The sequence below is a fragment of the Lynx rufus genome, unplaced genomic scaffold (genome assembly GCF_022079265.1).
Source record: "Lynx rufus isolate CCGP_SWC_20201006 ecotype Redwood Valley unplaced genomic scaffold, mLynRuf1.p SCAF_6, whole genome shotgun sequence".
In the NCBI taxonomy this organism is placed as follows: domain Eukaryota; kingdom Metazoa; phylum Chordata; class Mammalia; order Carnivora; family Felidae; genus Lynx; species Lynx rufus.
Genome location: NW_025814878.1, coordinates 117134350 through 117156636, shown reverse-complemented (window position 1 = coordinate 117156636; position 22287 = coordinate 117134350). Strand labels below are relative to the sequence as shown.

The following is a 22287-nucleotide window of genomic DNA, read 5'->3' as shown; positions in this document are numbered from 1 at the left end:
AACTACCATTTAAAAAAAAAGGTAAGAAAACAGGCATAATGCTGCTAATTTGTTTTTGAAATTAGTGAGCTTCCTTTTAAGATGAGAGATAAAAAAGGTATTTGCACAGATAGGTTTGGTATTTAGATTAAAACTAGTGACATAAATGTCTGCTGCATATCTGAGTTTTTTGCATATAGATGGCAGTTAAACCATACACATAGAAACATTTATTCCCTAAATATTAAGTGCCTGCTATGGCCCAGTTTATCAGCTTTTCAGTTCAGTTGTAACAGAACAAAATTAGTCTTAGAAGTTTATGTTTCACAACTTCAGAGGTAGTCCAAGGCATCATGCCACCACAAGGTCCTCAGGTATTCAGAACCCATCCCTCCAGGTTTCAGCTCCATAATTCCTTGAGTCAGATCCTTTTATTCATGGTTTGGGAAGTGAAGCTTTAGCTTGCTTATCCATGCTCCAAGCCTCAGTATGGACCAGGAAGGGCAGAGGATACCACCTGTGTTGGAGGAAATTTCCTTAAAGCTAACACAACTTCAACCTTGTGCCACTGGCCATAACAGTCTTGTGGCCAATACCTAGCTGCCACTGAGGCTTGGAAAAGTACTCTTTATTCAGGCAGCTACATATTAAACAAAATAATTGGACTTTCAGGATGAATGTCCTCAGCTACTCTGCTAAAATTTGTGGATGCAACAGAGAATAAGACAAAGGGTCAATACCCTCTAGCCAAAGACCATGAGGAACATACACACCTGTGGTTAAACAGTTGGATTTATTTCGTCTGCAGAAACCATCTCCCTAAGAGGGTCAAGAATGACAGAATTAAAGGTTTGTGTTAGGTGATTTGGGGGGAGGGTTCAAGGAAATGAAATTGTTCTGGATTGGGTGCTTTCAGGAAGTGAGGGCAATTCTATGATTGCACTTCTTAATCTTACCTAGAAGGAGGGAGGAATGAAACATGGCTAAAGCCGTGGCTGGTTAAAAAAACCATTCATTTTAGCTGAGAGGGGGCTGTTTAATATTTATGGTTTGCACAATGATCTTATCTTTGTGTTTAGAAAGATTCTAAACTTTGTCTTACTTTATGACAGTCACAGTAACCTTGTCTGACATTGGTGTTCTATGAGGTTATGTTCAACTTGAGCTCCATGGCCTAGCTGTTAGGATCCCATCGTCAGGGGCTGTTTTTCTCAAAAGTGAACAGATGAATAATTACAGGTTGTGATTGGGAGTACTATATAGAGAATAATGGTTGGGGGCTACTCAAGACATGGTGGTTGGGATAGAACTCTGAAGAATCTGTTGCTGAAATCACCTGAGAGAAGAATGTCAAATGGGAAGAAGAGAGGGCTCAGGATAACCTGACAGCCTTGAGGAGGGCTGACATTTGATGGCCAAATAAGGACAAGGATGAACCTGACAAGGGGATTGAGGAGAGATCTCAGAGTGTAGCGTCTTCTCTTTGCTTCCTCTATGCAAGGTACCATGTCAAGTTTTTACACTTATTGTCTTATGTAAGTTTCACATTAATTCAATAAATACTTTAATGCCTACTCTGGGCTAGGCATTGTTTAGGGGCTGGGGATATAAAAATGAGAAAGACAAAATTCCTACCTATATGGTGCTTACAACCTATTGAGGATGATAGACAATAAGTACATGTGTAATATAATCTTAAGTAATAAGTGCTCTAAAGAAAAAGTGAAGAGGCTGGAGAGTGACAGGTGGAAGAGAATAAATCAATACTACAATAGGGCCTCTTAGAGGAGATAAGATGTGAATAGAGGCTGAAATTGAATAAAAAAGCAACCATATGAATATTTGAGGGAAGTGCATTCCAAGCATTGGGAACATCACAAAAGCCCTGAGGCAGGAATGAGTTTGAAGTAAAACAGAAGGCCAGTAGGCTAGACTGTGGGAGATGAGATCAGGAAGTTCAACAGGGGCCGGGTCATACGGAACCTGGTAGACTTTGGCAAAGCACTTGAATTTTATTCTGAGGGTTTGAACAGCTGATTTACATTTAAGTTTATTTTTGAGAGAGTGCGCGTGCACGCGCAAGTCAGTCCCGCGAGAGCAGGGAAGGGGCAGAAAGAATCCCAAGCAGCTCCAGGCTTGAACCAGAGAAATCATGATCTGAGGTGAAATCAAGAGTCAGATGCTTGGGGCATCTGGGTGGCTTAGTCGGTTGAGTCTGGCTTCAGCTCAGGTCATGATCTCAAGGTTTGAGAGTTTGAGCCCCACATCTGGTTCTGTGCTGACAGCTCAGAGCCTAGAGCTTACTTCAGATTCTGTGTCTTCCTCTCTTTCTGTCCCTCCCCCACTCGCACTCTGTCCTTCTCTGCCTCTCAAAAATAAAGAAACGTAATAAAAAAAAATTTTTTTTAAGAGTCAGATGCTCAACTGACTCAACAGCCACCTAGGTGCCCCACAACTGATTTACATTTAATTTTTTTTAACGTTTTATTTTTGAGAGAGAGAGAGAGAGAGAGAGAGAGAGGAGAGAGACTGGGGTAGGGACAGAGAGACAGGGAGACACAGAATCCAAAGCAGTCTCCAGGCTCTGAGCTGTCAGCACAGAGCCCGACATGGGGCTCAAACTCATGAACCATGAGATTATGACCTGAGCTGCAGCCACGCAGGTGCCCCAACTGATTTACATTTTAAAACTACTACTAATGTAGGTGTGAAGATAGACTAGAGAATGAGAATGACAGCAGGGCCACCAGTTAGGGACCACTTTGGTGGTCCAGGGAAAAGAGATGGTGGCTTGGTCTGGGGTAAAGGTGGAGAGAGGTGGGCAGATTTGGGATATGTCTTAAAGTCTCAGTTGATGGCAACTCCACCTTCCTACTTACTCAGTCCAGAAACCTTGGAGTCTTATTTATTTATTTATTTATTTATTTATTTATTTACTTATTTATTGTCACACCTGACATCCAAAATCCAACTCATTACAAAACCTGCTGGCACTTTTTCAAACATATCCAGAAATCAGTCCTTTTTTCCACCTCCAATACCATTGCCCTGGTCTGAGTCACCAACACCCCCTAACATTTCACCCTGCTTCTGCCATTCCTCCCCACCCTGTGACTCTCAGTTTATGAGAATAAACTGTTGAACAATTTATTCTCAGCTCGACCTTCAAAGTCATCCTTTTAATATGTAGGCCAGGTCATGTCACTGCTCTGCTCAAAACCTTGTAATGACTTTCTATTTTAGTCAAGAATAAAAGCAAAAAATTTTTTTTAATTTTTTTAAGTGTATTTATTTTTGAGAGAGAGAGAGACAGAGTGCAAGCAGGGGAGAGGCAGAGAGACAGAGACACAGAACCCAAAGCAGGCTCCAGGCTCTGAGCTGTCAGCACAGAGCCCAACATGAGGGTGAGGCTCGAATTCACGGACCATGAGATCATGACCCGAGCAGAAGTCCACCACTTAACCAACTGAGCCACCCAGGCACTCCAAGAAGCCAAATTCTTGATGACCTGCAAGACCCTTCCCAATCCAGACCCTGCTTTACTTCTCTGTTTGCCTCTCCAACAACTTCTCATTCACACTGCTCCAGCCACTCTGGCCTCCTTGCTGTTTGCTCCTCATATATGTCAAGTATACTTCTGCTATAGAGCATTGCTCTAGCTATACCTTCTCCCAGCAAGCCTCCTTTCCTGGAAATCCATACAGCCAAAAATCTCACCTTCTTCAAGAATTTGCTTGAATTTCACCTCACTGAGGCTTCATGAACATTCTAGTACTATAACCCCTGCCCTCCTGATACTTTTTACCTTGACCTGTATTTTCTTTTTTCCTTAGCATTATCTCCCCTGCTAGAAATGTAAGCAGAGATCTTTATTTCATTCACTGATCCCAGGAGCCTGAAAGAGTGCCTGGCATATACCATGTGTGCGTGCGTGCTCTCTCTCTCTCTCTCTCTCTCGCTCTCTCTCTCTCTCTATATATATATACATATATATATTTAAATTTTTTTAATGTTTATTTCTGAAAGACAGAGTGTGGGTGGGGGAGGGGCAGAGAGCAGGAGACACAGAATCTGAGGCAGGCTCCAGGCTCTGAGCTGTCAGCACAGAGCCTGATGTAGGGCTTGAACTCACGAACAGTGAGATCATGACCTGAGCCAAAGTCGGACGCTTAACCAACCGGGTTAAGCCACCCGGCACCCCAATAAATATATTTTTTAAAGAAATGAAGTATGATGAGAGGGAATTGAGAAAGAGAATGACTTTTCAAGTTTGGGCCCAAGTAACTAAATGAAAGGTGGTGTGATTTCTTGATGGAAAACCTGGAAGAGAAACAGAGTTGACGAGTAAAAACAAGAGCTCGGTTTAGTATATACTAATTTGAGATATTTATTAGGGACCTCAGAGAGGATATCCAATAAGCAGTTAGATTTGTGAGCCTGGAGCTTAGGGCAGAAGTTGGGGTCAAAATAAGAGACATTTAGGGATATTCATCAGTTATGGGTAGTAAAATCATGAGACATAGGTGATAAGTCTAGATAGAGAAAAATGTCAAAGAATGTGCCACAAAACATTTAGACTTCAAGGGAAACCATGAGAGGGGCACCTGGGTGGCTCAGCTGGTTGGTTAGGTGTCCAACTTTTGATTTCGGCTCAGGTCATGGTCTCACGATTCACAAGATTGAGCCTGAGTCAGGCTCTGCGTTGACAGTGCAGAGCCTGCTTGAGATTCTCTCTGCTCCTCTGGAGCACACTCTCATGCACGTTCTCTCTCAAAATAAATAAATAAACATTTAAAAAAAGAAAAAAGAAAAAAAGCCAGGAAAGGAGAGAAGGGGAGCAGCCTCTGAAATGGAAGGGAAACCTGCAGAGAGCAGTGTCCCTGAAAAAAAAGGAAGGTGGGAATGATCATCTGTGTCAAATGCTGCTAGCACAGTATGATAAAGACAGAGAATTGGTCCCCTATCTGTTGACCTTGGGAAGAGTGGACTCAAGCAATGGTAGGGACAAGAGCATGATTATAATGGGTTAAGGAGAGCTGAAAGAGCTATGGGGGCGTCTTGCTCCCACACCTATTAAGTGGTAGGGTTAAGAAGAGAACTCAAATCTTGATTGTGGTGGCAGTTTAATGGGTGTATATATGTAAAAACCTTGATCAAAGTGCAATTTATTGCCTGTCAATTTATTGTATGTGCGTTTATCATACACCAATTATATCCCAGTAAAACTGTGACTTCCCCCCGCCCCCCAAACTGCCCCCAAGCTTTATCACACCGTTATTTCTGTTAGGCTACAATTCCTAGTTTACAACCCTACACTCAACACCCGTCCTCTTCCCAAGTAGATGGACTACGTCTTTCTGCTCCTAACCACTTAAAAAACAAAAACAAAAAGAAGGATGCTTCTGCTCCTTCGTACTAATCCGAAATTACTATGCTCAGTACTTATTCACGCAGCGTCGCGGACTCACTGCCACAGCACTCACACACAGCCATAAATGCTTTATTGACTTTGCGGGGCCAAAAAGACGCCGGCCCCGCCCCATCGCCGCTGGCATGCCCCCGAGATGACGCCGCGGAGCGCACGTGCACCGCCCAGGGGCCGGACCTTGGCGCCAAAGTGGAGAGCCCGCCCCATTCGGGACCCCACGCTGCCGGAAGCGGAAATACTGCCCGGCGTCGCCAGAGTAGCTGTAACTGCCACCAAGATGCCGAAGGGACCCAAGCAGCAGCCGCCGGAGCCCGAGTGGATTGGGGATGGAGAGAGCACGAGCCCCACAGGTGAGGCTGATAGGCAGGGAACCAGCGAGATAGAAAAGGGAAGAAGAGAGCGGACGTATTTTAGGAGGGGGGGGGGGGGGTCACGGGTTGTGAAACTGACCGGGCCGTGAGGGAGGCTACTGCACATGCGTGTGATGGGGCCGGCCGGAAAGAGTTTACCCAGCACGCCAGTTTGGGGTGGGAGTGAAGGTGCCTGGCGGTCGCGCGCGAGTTTCAGTGGGATTTGGCAAGAAACGAGGGAATGCGTATGGTACCGTGGAAGAGATGGGTAGAAATGAGAAAGTCCTCCTTTCTTCCCTTTTGGACATCTTCCCCACCGCGCTGTATTCCACGTTCCATGGGAATCTGTCAAGCAGGGCGACACCCCACCCACTGCGCGCTCACGCACCCATAAAACGTCACACATCCACCCACCCACACCCTCTCAGGAGGAAGAGGATGACTCCCTGGGTTCTTTCATAATACACATCAGACTCATCTGGAGCAAGAGTGCAGGGTAGCTGCTAGGTGTTGCAGTGAAGGCTAAGGTTTACTTAAAAGCAGCGAATGTTTGTTAAACGTAAGCAGCACCTATACTGTGTTTTGGGAAGGGAGAAAAAATATGAAGACATCCTCCCAAATTTGAAGGCACTTCAAGGGGAGATAAAATAATTACAGTAGATACACAGTGACTCATTTTACAAGCAATTTTTGGATGCCTGCTGTATACCTGATACTGTGCAGAGAAACTGAGAATGTAGAGATAAAAGATCAGACTTGCCCCAAAGGGGCACTCAGTTTAGTAGAGGGGACAGCATGAATCCAAAAGTGGTTGACAGAGTGATGAATGTGCTTGAGAATGCTGTGAGACTAGAGAAGAGAGGAGAAGCATCTACTCAGACAGCTAGGGTAGGAATGTCAGCAAAGCCTCCCAGAAATATGTGGCAGCTGAGTTGATTCTGAAAGAATCAGTATGAGTTAGCAAGGGGAAGAGCATTCCAAGCAGAGGAAGAAATTTGTGCAAAGGTAAAGACATAGGTGAGCCTGGCCGTTCCCCATATTGGGTGACTAATGTAATGGGGTTGGAAAGGTGTGCAGGAGACAAATAATGGGACGCTTTACACGGTATTCCAAAGACTGTAATTCTGAAGACATTAAGACTAATTGAAGTGCATAAGGCATGGTGTGATCAGCTCATCCTGACAACACTGAGCAGTGGAGAATGACTTGTATTGGTCAAGATTGGAGGCAGGGCTACCATGTAAGAGGTGCTGGCAATGATCTAGGTGAGAAGCAGTACCAGGGTAAGCCAAGGCAGTGAATATTAAAGAGTTACTAAGGAAATGGCATTGAGCAGGTCTGAGAACAGACTGAATGAAGGGAGAAGAATTAAGGATGACACTCAAGTAACTCAAAGGGTAGTATACTGTTGTTTGAGATCAGAAATGGGCTGTAGGGTTGGGAGTGGGAAGAGATAAGGTCAGCTTTTGAATGTCAAGTTGGGGATTCCTGGGGAACTTCTAAGAGGAGATGGCAGGGAGAGATCTAGGCTAGAAGTAAACACACAAGCAAGTGTTGTTGAAACGTTGAATTCAGAGGAGTCCCCTGAGAGAGTATGCAGATTGAAGCCAAAAGAGGACAGAAGACAGGAACCCAAAAGATCCTCAACAATTAAGGGAAGGTAAGGAAGGAGGTAGAGGAGATGACACTGAGAAAGGTGAGCAGCCAGAGAAACTGAAGGCAAACCAGGAGCCAACAGGATCCCTGAAATTAAGTAATGACAGGAGGGAAGCAGAGGATGAGGAGGTGGTAGCATGGAATATTGCAGAGAAGTCATGCAAAATCAGGACTAAAAAAATTCTTTTTGGGTTGAGCAACTAAGGGGACAGTGGCAACTTTGGCAAAGGTAGTAGTCATTAGGAGATGATACCCAAATCAGATCGGAGTATGCTCAAAAAGGAATGGGAAATGAGGAAGCAGAGCTAGTGTGAACCTGTGGAGACCAAAGTAGAAAGCAGTAATTGGGGGAAGAGATAGTAAGGAAGTGTTCTATTAGGCTTTGAAGTTAGCTTAAGTTGTGTGCTGAAGGGGAGGAGCCATGGAGGAGCCATGGAGGAGCGCATTGCTTTAGCGGTACTTAGCTTTTTCCTCTTCCTTGGTGATCATACCTTGTCGCACTTGAACCTGTGCATAGGATTTTCCTTTCTATGGTTAGGAGGATCAAAGTGAGGTTTGAAGTTCAAAAGAGAATTAAAGGAAGGGAGAGATTGTTGCGTTGTGTTAGTCCTTGGGGAGAGATTAATACCTGGGAGGAGTCTCTCCTCAGTGTTGTCAAGGTGAGCTGATCATGCCATTCCTTCCTCTGTACTGCAGTGGGTCCTCCCTCCTAATGTCTTTAGGATTAAACTCTCTGGAATAGCATATAAAGCCCTTCATTATTTCTCCTGCACATCTTTCCAATTCATTGACACTATTCACCCAATATGGGGGATCAAATTTTGATGAAATGTGTTCTGGTTGGAAGATACAGATTAAGCAAAGACAGACCTACATATGCCTGAGACTTAATCAGGGGGCAATAACAGGTCAGTGTCCAGAACATAGGTGTGGGTAGGAAAACAGAGATATAGCAGAAAAGATAGAATAGGACCCTTTTAATTTGTAAAGTCTTAAGTTATAGGGATTGTTCTTTGATAACACCAGTTTTGGGCATATGGTTGGTCAGTAAAACTTTCCTCAATAATTGGTTACTACAGACTATGTGGAATTCTAGTTTAAAAATACTTAGTAGAACATGTGACTTTTTTTTTTTTAATGTTTTGTGTGAGAGAGAGAGGGTGCATGTGCATGGGGGCGCAGGGGGAGGGGCAGGGGCAGAGAGAATCCCAAGTAGGCTCCACACTTGGTGCCCCACGAGTTCAAGCCCCACATCGGGTGTGGAGCCTAGGAGCCTACTTTTTAAAAAAAATGAAAAATAGGGGCACCTGGGTGGCTCAGTCGGTTAAATGTCCAATTCTTGGTTTCAGCTCAGGGCATGATCTTGTGGTTTTGTGAGTTCAAGCCCCATGTCAGTCTCTGCTTACAGCACGTAGCCTCTTTGGGATTCTCTCTCTCCTCTCTCTCCTCTCTCTCTGCCCCTCCCCCACTCGCACTAAATAAATTTTAAAAACTTTTTTTTTTTTTAATTTTTTTTTTCAACGTTTATTTATTTTTGGGACAGAGAGAGACAGAGCATGAACAGGGGAGGGGCAGAGAGAGAGGGAGACACAGAATTGGAAACAGGCTCCAGTCTCTGAGCCATCAGCCCAGAGCCTGACGTGGGGCTCGAACTCGTGGACCGCGAGATCGTGACCTGGCTGAAGTCGGATGCTTAACCGACTGCGCCACCCAGGCGCCCCTAAAAAACTTTTTTTTTAATGAAAAATACTTAATGTAGGTAGCAGAAAGCCACTGATATATATATATTTTTTTAATTTTTTATTTATTTTTGAGAGAGAAAGCAGGGGAGGGGCAGAGAGAGAAAGAAAGAAAATCCCAAGCACACTCTGCACTCTCAGGGCAGAACACGATGCAGGGCTTAAACCCTCAAACCGTGAGATCATGACCTGAACCAAAATCAAAAGTTGGATGGTTAACTGACTGAGCCACCCAGGTGCCCCTGATTTTTTTTTTTTTTTTTTAACTAAATGATTACAGGAGTGTTTCTGGATAGAATTGGAAAGCAGTGGATGGATAGGATGATTTGAAGGGGAATGTGATAGTGGGTAGGCCCAGACAGGAAGAGAAATCATAAAGCTGCTGGCTGCCTCCCATTCTCATGGGGGAAGGGAGAGAGGGAGTTAGACATAGTCTCCTGCCTTCAGGGAAACAGGGTTAGATAGAGGGGAGGAGCTGGAATTTGTTCAGTCAGTCAGGTTTTGTATAAGACTTCCTACTTTGTTCCATGGGAATGCAAGCTAAACAGTCTGTCAGGTTGCTCTCTGGGTTGAAAGACTAATGTACAAACAGTTAAATATAACAGTGTGATTTGTGCTAGAATGTTATTTGAGCAGACCAGGTGGGGCATAGACCCAGATGTTCATTTATTAACCAGACAGCTCCGTTTACACAGTCTGCAGCTTTTCACAAATTACATATGGCAAACCAAATTTATACTGTCTTTGTCCTTTTAGAGAGGACCTTCTCTTCCAGTATGTCCTGAATTAATAAATGGTACCACTGTCCCAACTAATTTTGCCCAGCTAAAAACATAGGAGTCTTTGGGGCACCTGGCTGGCTCAGTTGGAGGAGCATGGGACTCTTTGGGTTGTGGGCTTGAGCCCCGTGTTGAGTATTGAGATTACTTAAAAATAAAATCTTAAAAAAAAAAAGAAAATGTAGGAGTCCTCTTTGAGTACTGTGTCTTCCCACTTCTGTCTTCACTCTATAAATTCTACTTCTCCCTTCCACTGCCACTCTAGACCAAGGCACAGTTGGGACAGTGCAAATGCCTAAGGAATGATAGAAAGTAGTAAAATAGGATGGAGCCACTGAGAGCTTTGCAGGGGAGGTCAGGCTGCTTTGGAATTTGTAGATAAGCATTCACAGTGTCTGCTTAACCTTCTAGACAAAGTGGTGAAGAAAGGGAAGAAGGACAAAAAGACCAAAAAGACGGTGAGTAAATGAGGGTTGTGGATGAGAAATGACAGTGGGTGTTTCCAATCAAAATAAGCCCATTTGAAGGAGGCAGGGGGTCCAAGGAAGGAGGAAAGATCTTTTCAAGAAAGGAAGCAAGGTGAGGGTGGACTGGAGGTTCAGTGGGCCTGTGTGTGGCAGAGAAGGACTTGGTTGTTCTCTGAGCCACATGTACCTATCTCTTAACTCCTTTTACAGTTCTTTGAGGAACTGGCAGTAGAAGATAAACAGGCTGGGGAAGAAGAGAAAGTGCTCAAGGAGAAGGAGCAGCCGCAACAGCAACAGCAGGTTCTCAAGTGTCAGGGGGTCCAGCCCACATTGGTTCAGTCGGTTAATGGGGAACTCTCTGTGCAGCAGAGAGGGGCCTGGGCTTCGTTGTCTTACTCTCTTTTCCTCTCAGCAGCAAAAAAAGAAACGAGACACCCGAAAAGGCCGGCGGAAGAAGGACGTGGACGATGATGGAGAAGAGAAAGAGCTCATGGAGCGTCTTAAGAAGCTCTCAGTGCCAGCCAGTGATGAGGAGGATGAGGGTAAATGACCTGAGGGGAAATGGGTTCCCAGAATCCCTGAGTCATGAATAATAAAGTGCCTCATTTCTTGATTTTGAGTTGGATTAGATTGAGTAACCAGACATAATTGTTTCCTACCTCATCTTCCCAACTGTCGTGTCATTTCAGTACCTGCCCCAATACCCCGAGGAGGGAAGAAAACCAAGGTAAGCCATCTGTGTGATAAACAAGAGACCCCAGGGCTGCAAACTTGACCATCCCACTGATTTCTCTGGCCCTTTCATTCTCTAGGGTGGTAATGTTTTTGCAGCCCTGATTCAGGATCAAAGTGAGGATGAGGAGGAGGAAGAAAAACATCCTCCCAAGCCTGCCAAGTTGGAAAAGAATCGGATTAATAAGGTGAAAGTGGCCACTCTGCTGGTCACTCCCACCCCATGTAGCACCTTCTGGCCATGGTGTGGTAATTCCCCTGCTTTTTTTCCTGCTTTTATTTTTTTAATTTTTTAATTTTAATTTCTTTTAAGATTTTAAGTAATCTCTATACCCAGTGTGGGCTCGAACTCACAACCCTGAGATCAAGAGTCACATGTGTCACTGATTGAGCAAGCCATACTCCCCATTTTCCTGCTTTTAAACTAGTTCTTTTAGGGGTGCCTGGGTGGCTCGGTCAGTTGAGAGTCCAACTTTGGCTCAGGTCATGATCTCATGGTTTGTGGGTTCGAGTCCCGTGTCGGGTTCTGTGCTAACAGCTCGGAGCCTGGAGCCTGCTCCACATTCTCTGTTTGTCTGTCTGTCTGTCTCTCTCTCTCCCTCTCTCTGCCCTTCCCTTGCTCACACTCTCTTTCTCAAAAATAAACATTAAAAAATTAAAAAAAAAAAAAAAAAAACTAGTTCTTTTAGGTCTCACACTATCAAAATCATCTTTTTTTTTTTTTTTTTTTAACGTTTATTTGAGAAAGAACATATGCGAGCAGGGGACGGGCAGAGAAAGGGGGACAGAGGATCTAAAGCAAGCTCTGCACTGACAGCAGAGAGCCTGATGTGTGGCTTCAATTCACAAACTTCGAGCTCATGACCCAAGCCGAAGTTGGACGTTTAACTGACTGAGCCACCCAGGCTCCCCAGATTAGACTCAAAATCTAAAGCAAAGGGCCTCAAGTTTTTGCTTTTCCACTCGGACCCCTTTTGCAGGGTTACTTGGGATTCTTCTGTGTATATGTTTCAAATTAGCCTGTTCACACCTTGGCGTTCAGTTTTATGCCTGTGTTGAAGTATTTGTGGTTTTGTTTGTTTTTTAAGTAATCTTCACATCCAACTTGGGGCTCAGACTCAACCCCAAGACCAAGACTTGCATGCTGTACTGACTGAGCCAGCCAGGTTCCCCACCCCCCCACCCTTTTAAGCACTACCCCAACATAGAGTTTGATTGAACCCATGACCCCAGCATCAAGAGTCGTGTACTCCACCAGCTGAACCAGACACGCACCCCAAAGCCTTTCTTTCTTCTTTATGTTGTGTCTTCCCTTTTCCTTAGAATGCTCTCTCTAAGCTCAAGTCCATTATTTCCTCTCAAGATGTGCCCTCTCGAGGAAGCCCTCCAGTACTAGTGCCACCCCACCCATGTTCGTTTTCCTGACTCGTGTTCCCTTAGCTTTGCTGATATCATCTAACTATTTTTTCACTCTTTCACCTCAAGGTAGAAACTAGGGTTTTCCTAGGTCTCATTTGTTTTCGGAGGAGCACTCAGTATAGTTAGCTCCTAGTTCTAAACTCCCTAGAAATGCTTGATAAATAAGTTAACAAATTAATTTTCTGTGTGTGTGTATGTGTTCTCCAGGCGGTATCTGAGGAACAACAGCCTGGGCTGAAGGGCAGAAAGGGAAAGGAAGAGAAGTCAAAGGGGAAGACCAAGGTGAGGGAGTATTGGCAGGAGGAGGTGCTGGGTCGCAGGAATTAGAACATTTCATCAGATCTGTTGTTTTTTCCCTGTTAGCCTCAAAATAAATTTGCTGCTCTGGACAATGAAGAGGAGGAGGATGAAGAAGAAGAAATAACAAAACAAAAGGAGCCACCCAGACAAGGGAGGGAGAAGACCATGAAGGCAGAGCAGGTGTGTATTTTGGTGTTGGGGGAAGGAAGATTGGCTGAGGGACTGGCCTTCTGTGGCTCTTGGTTGGGGGAGGGGAGCAGGATCTGGGGGTGGCATTACTACCCAGAGCAGGAATTAGCAGGCTTTTGTAAAGGGCCACATAGTAAATATTTTTGGTTTTGTGGACCACATACAATCTCTGATGCATATTCCTGTTTTTTAAAAAAATTCTTTGAAAATGTAAAACCATTCTTAGCGCTTGGGCCGTATAAAAATAGGCATCAGGTGAGATTTGGCCCACAATCCATTTAGCTCCTGATTCAGAGAGGAAGGGACCCTGGTGGTAGCCTCAGATGATCTGGGTTCTGGCTCTGCCACTCACCACCTGTGTGACCTTTCCACCTTCTCAGGGCACGGTTATCTGTATGATCTAGTGATCTCTGCAGTCCCTCCACCTCTAGAACTTTCTAATTCTGGATTCTGTTAGATTTCTTAGTGCTGTAAGGGTTTCTGGACGTTTTCTTTGCATGTTAACATGTAAGCCACAGAAACTCATTTGATACATGAGTAAAAGTTGTTTCATTTATTTCCTCCCCAGTGGTATGGGCAGTTTTGTTTGTAGGTGGGTAGAACTGTTATACTTTGTACATACACATTCATACTATTTGTCTTCTGTCATTCCTGACACAGAAGTGGGTGAAGGACTCCAGGGAGCCCAGGAGTGTGTGTGAGAGAGTGAGAGGACCCACCAAGAAATTTCAGGACTCTGGGAAAGGAACGAGCTAACTGTGGGGCTGGGTGAATGACATGAAATCTGAGTTCTAGAAGGGGTCTCTTGTTTTTCATCATCTCGTTCTCACAGGGTTCAGAGGAAGAAGGAGAAGAGGAGGAAGAAGAAGGGGAGTCTAAGGCTGATGATCCTTACGTGCACCTTAGCAAAAAGGAAAAGAAAAAGCTAAAGAAACAAGTAAGATCTCGGTCAGAATTAGGAGCGTTTGAATTTTTTATTATTTATTTATTTATTTAAAAAAAATTTTTTTTTAACATTTACTTATTTTTGAGACAGAGAGAGAGCATGAACAGGGGAGGGTCAGAGAAAGAGGGAGACACAATCTGAAACAGGCTCCAGGCTCTGAGCTGTCAGCACAGACCCCGACGCGGGGCTCGAACCCACAGACTGAGATCATGACCTGAACCGAAGTCGGACACTCAACCGACTGAGCCACCCAGGTGCCCCGCGTTTGACTTTTTTAATATTTCAGTTGGACTCCTGGCTGGCTCAGTAGGTGGAGCATGCAACTCTTGATCGAGTTCCAGCCCCACATTGGGTGTAGAGATTACATAAAATCTTTAAAAAAAAATTTTTTTTTAAACTAGGGGACATCTGAATTGGGGCAAAAGGGAGCTTTTGACGTTACTGCAAGAACAACAGTTGGAATAAAGAAACAGATGTATTTTGTGGACCTTTTTTTGGTGTCTGATGACATGTGGCTGTGTTGTGACGGGTAACTGGCAGACAGTGGCCTCATATGTGGGTTTTACTTCTTTCTCAGATGGAGTATGAGCGCCAGGTGGCTTCATTAAAAGCAGCCAATGCTGCTGAAAATGATTTTTCCGTCTCCCAAGCAGAGGTGTCCTCCCGCCAAGCCATGTTAGAAAATGCATCTGACATTAAGGTAAGGTCTGAGAGGCTCCCTCCCAACCAGTTTGCTCAAGGAAGTGCCACCTTTCCCTGAGTGGCCATGGCAGCCGAGGAAGCCAGGTATGAGTGGTATATTGGAAGAAAGCTTGGAGGTGTTTTCCATACCTTGACTTCTGCCAGCTTCAGTGAGAAGATAGGAAAACCAACACAACTAGAGGGGTCCACCCTTGGGGGGCAGGAAGGGTGGGATGGGCTGGACTCAGTTAGAATTTGGGAGACTCCCCTTCAAAGCAGTGGACAGGAAGTGGACCAGCATGGTGAAGAGGGTCATGCTGGAGCTATCTGTTTTGTCAGAGGCTTCCCAGCAGGGAGAAAGTTGTCTGAAAGAGGGGGGTTCTCATGTGCTTTTCTTTCTTTTGCCACTGCTTCCCTGACAACTGCAGCTGGAGAAGTTCAGCATCTCGGCCCACGGCAAGGAGTTATTTGTCAACGCAGACTTGTACATTGTAGCTGGCCGCCGCTATGGGCTAGTGGGACCCAACGGGTGAGGAGAAGGGCTGGAGCTATAAAAGGGAAGGGGCTGGAAAAAAAAAAGGTTTTTCAGGGATGGCCTGGTCTTAATAGTTCTCGTTCCCCAGCAAGGGCAAGACTACTCTCCTCAAGCACATTGCCAACCGGGCCTTGAGCATACCTCCCAACATTGACGTGCTGCTGTGTGAGCAGGGTGAGGCCAGTGGTGGGATGGGCCTGAGGGGTGGGCAGTTGGGGTAGAAGAGTCAATCAAGAACAGAAGAAATTGTGGTTATGGAGTGGGAAAGGTTCTAAAGTAAGATTGGGGACTGGGAGATGGATGCTAAGGAAAGACTAGAGAAAATTTCTTTGGAATAAGTACAAAGAATTGGGCAAGGTCAGACAAACCTGAAATTGAGCTGAAGAAAAGAAGGAATGGGAGACTTGGCCCTCAGGGCAACTGGCCTTTTCTCCCCTGACCCCCCAGAGGTGGTAGCAGATGAGACGCCAGCTGTGCAGGCTGTTCTTCGGGCCGACACCAAGCGATTGAAACTGTTGGAAGAGGAGCGACGGCTCCAGGGGCAGCTGGAGCAGGGAGATGATGCAGCTGCTGAGAGGCTAGAGAAGGTAGAGGAGATGGCGCAGGGGACATGGGCTAAGAGTTGGGGGTTCCTGGAACCTTTGGACATGTGTCCTCTTCTCCCTCCTCCAGGTATATGAGGAATTGCGGGCGACTGGGGCAGCAGCTGCAGAGGCCAAAGCCCGGCGGATCCTGGCTGGTCTGGGCTTTGACCCTGAAATGCAGAATCGGCCCACACAGAAGTTCTCTGGGGGCTGGCGCATGCGTGTCTCCCTGGCCAGGTGGGCCACCCACCTCCCTGCCTTTCCCCTTTGCAGCATCAATCCACGCATGGGCAGGGGTGGCGGGAGGCGGGGCTTTCTCTTCTTCCTGTTCTTCTAAGGCCAGTAGGGAGTTTCAAGTCTTCCTGCTCCTTCCTGTATTGTCTGCATTGCCAGACTCAAGATCATTCCTCTTGGGGGCATAATCTTTTCAACATCTCCTGCTCTCTGAGGAGAGATATGGAAGGAGTGTTCATGGTCTCACCTGCCAGAGGCTTCTGTGGAGTTCTCTGAGCGAGAATCTTCCTACCCCTGACCCTACATTCTGGTGCCCCACCTTCTAGGGCATTGTTCATGGAGCCCACGCTGCTGATGTTGGATGAACCTACCAACCACCTGGACCTCAATGCTGTCATCTGGCTCAATAAGTGCGTCACCTTTGACTACAGTCTTTGCGTCATTGGTTGTCATTCTGTCCTTGTCTCCTCTAGCTGTTTACACTCTGTCCTTGACAGCACTCTGTCCAGCCCCTTTCTCTTTTCCTCCCTGTTTTCATTGTCAGTCTGTTTCCCTGACTTAACCCTAAACTGACCATTGTGACCTGTCCACACTCTTCTCTAAAACCCAGCTACCTCCAGGGCTGGCGGAAGACATTGCTCATCGTTTCCCATGACCAGGGCTTTCTGGACGATGTCTGCACCGATATTATTCATCTCGATGCCCAGCGGCTCCATTACTATCGGGGCAATTACAGTAAGGATCGTTTGTTGGGGGGAGGAAAGAGACGAGGCCTTGGAGGGAGGACCCATAGGGATGCAATGATTAGCTAAATCTTAAAAGAGTCTAGACAGTGATGCCCAACTCTGTCCTCACCAGTTCTGGTTGTCCCTCTGCTGGGGAGGAAGACAACCGTTGTTGCCCATCCTCCTTTTCTGCCTCAGTGACCTTCAAGAAGATGTATCAGCAGAAGCAGAAAGAACTGCTGAAGCAGTATGAGAAGCAGGAGAAGAAGCTGAAGGAGCTAAAGGCAGGTGGCAAGTCCACCAAGCAGGCGGTAAGCACCTGGGGGGCTTTTCTCTCAATATGGAGAAAGAGGGAACTCTGTGACACTGCTCTCCATTTCAGGGACTGCTGTGAAGGGTGTGAATTTCTCCTTTTCCCCTTCCTCTCCAGGAAAAGCAAACAAAGGAAGCCCTGACTCGAAAGCAGCAGAAATGCCGGCGGAAAAACCAAGATGAGGAATCGCAAGAGGCCCCCGAGCTCCTGAAGCGCCCCAAGGAGTACACTGTGCGCTTTACTTTCCCTAATCCCCCACCGCTCAGCCCTCCTGTGCTGGGTCTGCATGGTGAGCAGCTGCAGACCCCACCAACGCAGGGTGGAAGTGTGTGCACCCCACGTCTTCCACCCAGCATGGGATCCATTCCTTTTCTCCAAGGCCAGGAAAGGACTTTAGGACACCTTCAGAGTGATTCCGAAAAGAAAGTATATCACTTCTTTTCCTGATTCTCAGGTGTGACGTTTGGCTATGAGGGGCAGAAACCACTCTTTAAGAACCTGGATTTTGGCATTGACATGGATTCAAGGAGTGAGTTGGTGTCAAGTGGCTTGGGGACGTGAAGCAGGGCTACAGGGACAGTTTCTGAGGACCTCTTTGACCACCTGTCTTCCTCCTTGCAGTATGCATCGTGGGCCCTAACGGTGTGGGGAAGAGCACCCTGCTTCTGTTGTTGACGGGCAAGCTGACACCAGTAAGTCCTGGTGCCAGGACCAGAGAGCATGACAAGTGTGAAAAGGCAGCTGTTCACCAAATGCTAGAATCAAGGAGCCCCCTCTGTGCTGGAGATTTAAATACAGAATTCATCGTAGATGATTCCTTTTCCTCAGAGGTGCTAGAGAGGAGAACACTGTAGATCAGGGGAGAGAGCCAGGAGAAGTGGGGTTGGACTGGGGGCACCACTCCCCCATGTGTGTTTTGGTTATAGAATAACTAGAAATTGCATGAGTCAGGGGCACCTGGGTGACTCATCTGGTTAAGCTTCTGACTCTTGATCTCCGCTCAGGTTATAATCTCATGGTTCCTCGGATCGAGCCCCATGTTGGGCTCTGTACTGACAGCAGGGAACCTGCTTGGGATTCGCTCTCCCTCTCTGCCCTCTCCCTCTTTCTTAAAAATAAAAAACTTAAGAAAAAAAGAAATTGCAGGAGTCAGAAAAGTCTGGAGATAACCAGTATTAATTTAGATGGATTACTTTCTCTTTTTCTTCTCTGCAAATGTGCATATAATTTTTTTTAACAAAAGTGGGTTCTCAGATGAATTGTTTCATAGCCAGTTCTCAGATAATACACATCAAGTATTTTTCCATGCCAATAATTACCTGTGTACATTCGTTTCTTGTGGATTTATAGTTTTTGATCACAGTCGTTTAGATTTTTTTCTGGTTTTTCACTGAAGGTCAATCCTATAGTAAACTTTTTTTTTTTTTTTTTTTTTTTTGAGAGGGTGCAAGTGAGCAAGGGGCAGAGAGAGTGAAAGAGAAAGAGAATCCCACTGGCAGAGAGAGGGAGAGAGAGAGAAGGTGGGGCTCATCCAAAGGGGGGCTTGAGCTCACCTGATGCGGGACTCAAACTCATGTATCGTGACATCATGACCTGAGCCGAAGTCAGGTGTTTAACCAACTGAGCCACCCAAGTGCTCCAGTAAATATTATTGTACATGTTCATGACTGTAGTTTTTTTTTTAGGATAAACTTCCTAGAATTGTTTTTAGGATTTACAACATACTGCTATACAGTGCTTTTGATTGGTTGTAACCATCTTTACTCCCTCCAGGAAAATGTTGAGAAGGGCCCATTTCTTCATACACCTCAAGTTGTTTTTTCTTAGATCCTCTCACAGTCTCTTAACTCCCATATGAGGCAGAACCCTGAAAAAGTTGCCATTGGTGGATCTTGCTGGGTGGGAAGGGGGTGTTTGTTGGTTGTGGTCAGTCCCCTCTTGGTTCTGAATCTGTGCTTTTTGTGTCCCCTCCTTTATTGTCATCTCACTCCCCTTTGCCCTGTACTCTTGTCATTTCCTGGATGTGCCTTTGTCACATTAGGGAGGACATCTGCGTTCCCCTTCTTGCATGGACTGATTCCCAGCCCAATTCTGGTATTTGTCTCCCCTTAAGAAAAGTGACAATGTGGAGGGGCAGCATCTTCCTCTCCATTCCCTTATCTTCCCACTTGCTTTTTCCTTGCAGACTCGTGGAGAAATGAGAAAGAACCACCGGTTGGTAAGTTGGCTTTGGGAATTAGGGAGGAAGAGCCTGATAGAGGAAGTATGATTTTTACAGACCGCCTTCCTCTCTTGGGCAGAAAATTGGCTTCTTCAACCAGCAGTATGCAGAACAGCTGCGCATGGAGGAAACACCCACTGAATATCTGCAGCGGGGCTTCAACCTGCCCTACCAGGATGCCCGGAAGTGCCTAGGCCGCTTTGGCCTTGAGAGTCATGCCCACACCATCCAGATCTGCAAACTCTCTGGTACCACTGTAGGGGACTAGGGAAGGTGTCCTCCTCAATTTTCACACCTCCAGACTGTACCTAGAGTCAGAAAAGAACAGCTAGGACTTGGGGAATCTGCACACACACATCTTCAGAGTTTATCTTCAGAAACATAAGGCAGTGAAGTGTGATGGCCCTCTTTTTCCTTTGCTACAGGTGGGCAAAAAGCCCGAGTTGTGTTTGCTGAGCTGGCTTGTCGGGAACCCGATGTCCTCATCTTGGTGAGTGAGCTGGACTATGGGAGGGGGTAAAGGTGACAGTAATGAAAAGATTGTAACACTTGGTCATGGAATGTCTCTTCCATAGGATGAACCCACCAATAACTTGGACATTGAGTCTATTGATGCTCTTGGGGAAGCCATCAATGAATACAAGGGTGGTAAGTCAGCTCAGGGTGCACCGTCCTCCTTTCCTGGTTCTCATTTGTCTCATTTGTTCTTCACGTTCTCATTTGTCTTTGCCTTCTTTGTCCCTACTCTCCCTGCTCACATCTTTTTTTAAAGCTGTGATCGTCGTCAGCCATGATGCCCGACTCATCACCGAAACCAACTGCCAGCTGTGGGTGGTGGAGGAGCAGAGTGTAAGCCAGATCGATGGTGACTTTGAGGACTACAAGCGGGAGGTGTTGGAGGCTCTGGGTGAAGTCATGGTCAATAGACCCCGAGAGTGAGTTTTCCTTCCCGGAAGTCTCCTGAAAGACAAGCTTGTGTGGCCTAGAAGTCCCCTGTTGTCTCCCTTTCTCTGCTTGGAAGCCTGCCTCTGGTCTGCAGCTGACCCAGCAACTACTCAGGCACAGGAAGGCAGAGCATGCTCTTGATGTGACCAGGGTACCACTTTGGTTCCTTTTCTCTGAAAAACTAGCCTGTTACAGTTTTCTTCAGATAACTGAGCTGGCCTTATCCTTGACATTCCTCCATATACACAGAGATGACCTTCATCGTTGTGGGCTCCATCTAGCCAAACTTATGTGGCCAGTTGTCTAGAGACTTTCATCACCAAGAACCCTGCCTGTGGTCCACCAGAAAGCTTCAGGGCTATCTGGTCCCCTGGTCTTTGAGTGGTGCTGTTCTTTTCTGGTGGATTTAATGCTGACTTACTGATACAGTTACTGCAGCTCAGTGCTGGAGGCAAGTTGTGAGGCCTAGGCTGTTACCCAGCCTAGGGCTTGGTGCCTGCAGTCTTTTTGTAGTTGGGGACTTGGGGGCAAGAAAATTACCCCTCAACTTGAATCTCCCTTTACAAGGGGAGGAAATAAAGGAAAGTTGTTGTTGCCGTCTTGTCACTGTTTGGAGATTCATGGGCATTGGGACTATTTTTAGTTTTGATTCACTTTATTGCTAGCAGCATTCAGTATCCATGCTTCCCCACTAATACAGATGGATCTAATTTGTAGTCTTCTGCATTTTAGATGGTGCTTGCTGTTTGAGGATTCTCCAACCCTTCAGATAGGAACAGAAAGGGGTTCATCCCTTCCATCTGGGACTCTTGGGCCTCCCATTGTCCAAGCTTTGCTCTGTGGTCAGGGCCCCACAGTACTGATATTCTGAAAAGTTCTTAAGTAACTGACATCACATACAGCACTGTGGAGTGTACAAAAAGGAAAAGACAAGGTCTGCCTGCATCAATAGTTTAGCTACAGAAGACTTTAGAAAATGAGACATGAGTGTAAAGGTGATTTGGTTAATTGCCAAATGTGTTTCCTCTAGATGCTATAAGTTGCCACGTGCTCATAGAAGGGAAAGATGATCCAGAACTTGATTATTTGATAGACAGGATCACTTCAGGGTGGGCCTCTTGAAAAATAAAAAGAATTTGAATAATGAGAAAATAGGGAGTCATTTTTGGAATGTAGGAAAAGAGAGATCTCAGGCCTGGAAAGAAGAAAAAACTACTTGGGAGTTAATGAGAAAGTGTAGCTGGTGTGGCCATTTTTCTTACTATTATATTGGAGAGGTAGATTTGGAAAGTAACCAGTGGCAGGTGGTTGGTGACTTTAGGTGGTGATGGGTGAGGTCGACTATAGAAGTATATGGAATGGAATCCATAACTTGTTGTGGGTGAGGTAACTAAATGCTGAACTAGGGTAGGGGAGGCATGGGAAGGAAAGGACGGGAGAGGTGTGTGGGAGTTGGGGAGAAAGAAGAGAATGATCTGATGTATCCAGTTCCAGAGGGAATATGAGGAGCTGTTTGGTTAAGTCTGACAGCTTGGATATCTATTTTGGGGAAACTATTTTTTGACCAAGTGAATAAGTAATAGCCTGAGGTACAGATTTTGTAGTGAAGTGTAGTTTTGGTGTGGAAATAGTGTTGTTAGGGAACATCTCAAATTAGAAAGGAACTACTCCTCTTATGGAATTTGAGGGGAAAAAATCAGGGTCTTAAACCAAGCACCTGAGTAAGATGTTTTATGTAAAGTAATTTCCACAATTATGTGAAGTAAATCTGTCATAGAACAGTGGGAGCCAGGTTTCAAGTCTACTTACTAAGAGTATGATGTTGGACAGGCTACTTAGCCTCTTGGTACTGGTTTTCTCATCTGTAAAAAGAAGATTGAAAGTGTGTACCTAGGGACACCTGGGTGGCTCAGTCTTAACCGACTGACTCTTGATTTTGGCTCAGGTCACCATCTCATGATTTGTGAGATGGAGCCCCGCATCAGGCTCTGTGCTGACAGTACGGAACCTGCTTGGGTCCCTCTCTCTCCCTCTCTCACTATGCCCCTCCCCTGCTTGTGCACTC

The 22287-nt window shown here is 45.8% G+C and overlaps 1 protein-coding gene across 2 annotated transcripts; it reads left to right on the top strand.

Moving 5' to 3' along the window:
• Positions 1 to 5634: 5634 nt before the first annotated feature.
• Positions 5635 to 20818, top strand: ABCF1 (ATP binding cassette subfamily F member 1). Of its 2 annotated transcripts, none has more exons than XM_047101920.1 (25): positions 5635 to 5757; positions 10343 to 10389; positions 10609 to 10698; positions 10814 to 10940; positions 11088 to 11125; positions 11211 to 11318; positions 12757 to 12831; positions 12913 to 13029; positions 13871 to 13975; positions 14562 to 14684; positions 15094 to 15194; positions 15289 to 15374; positions 15648 to 15787; positions 15873 to 16021; positions 16345 to 16428; positions 16629 to 16753; positions 16942 to 17054; positions 17174 to 17345; positions 17511 to 17585; positions 17678 to 17748; positions 19242 to 19274; positions 19357 to 19525; positions 19703 to 19767; positions 19853 to 19925; positions 20050 to 20818. In XM_047101920.1, exons 1-25 carry the CDS (start codon positions 5685 to 5687, stop codon positions 20214 to 20216), a joined length of 2526 nt encoding a protein of 841 aa, XP_046957876.1. In that variant the 5' UTR covers positions 5635 to 5684; the 3' UTR covers positions 20217 to 20818. The 2 variants fall into 2 exon arrangements, with proteins under 2 accessions (XP_046957876.1, XP_046957874.1); XM_047101918.1 differs by having other exon boundaries at positions 10811 to 10940.
• Positions 20819 to 22287: the final 1469 nt, after the last annotated feature.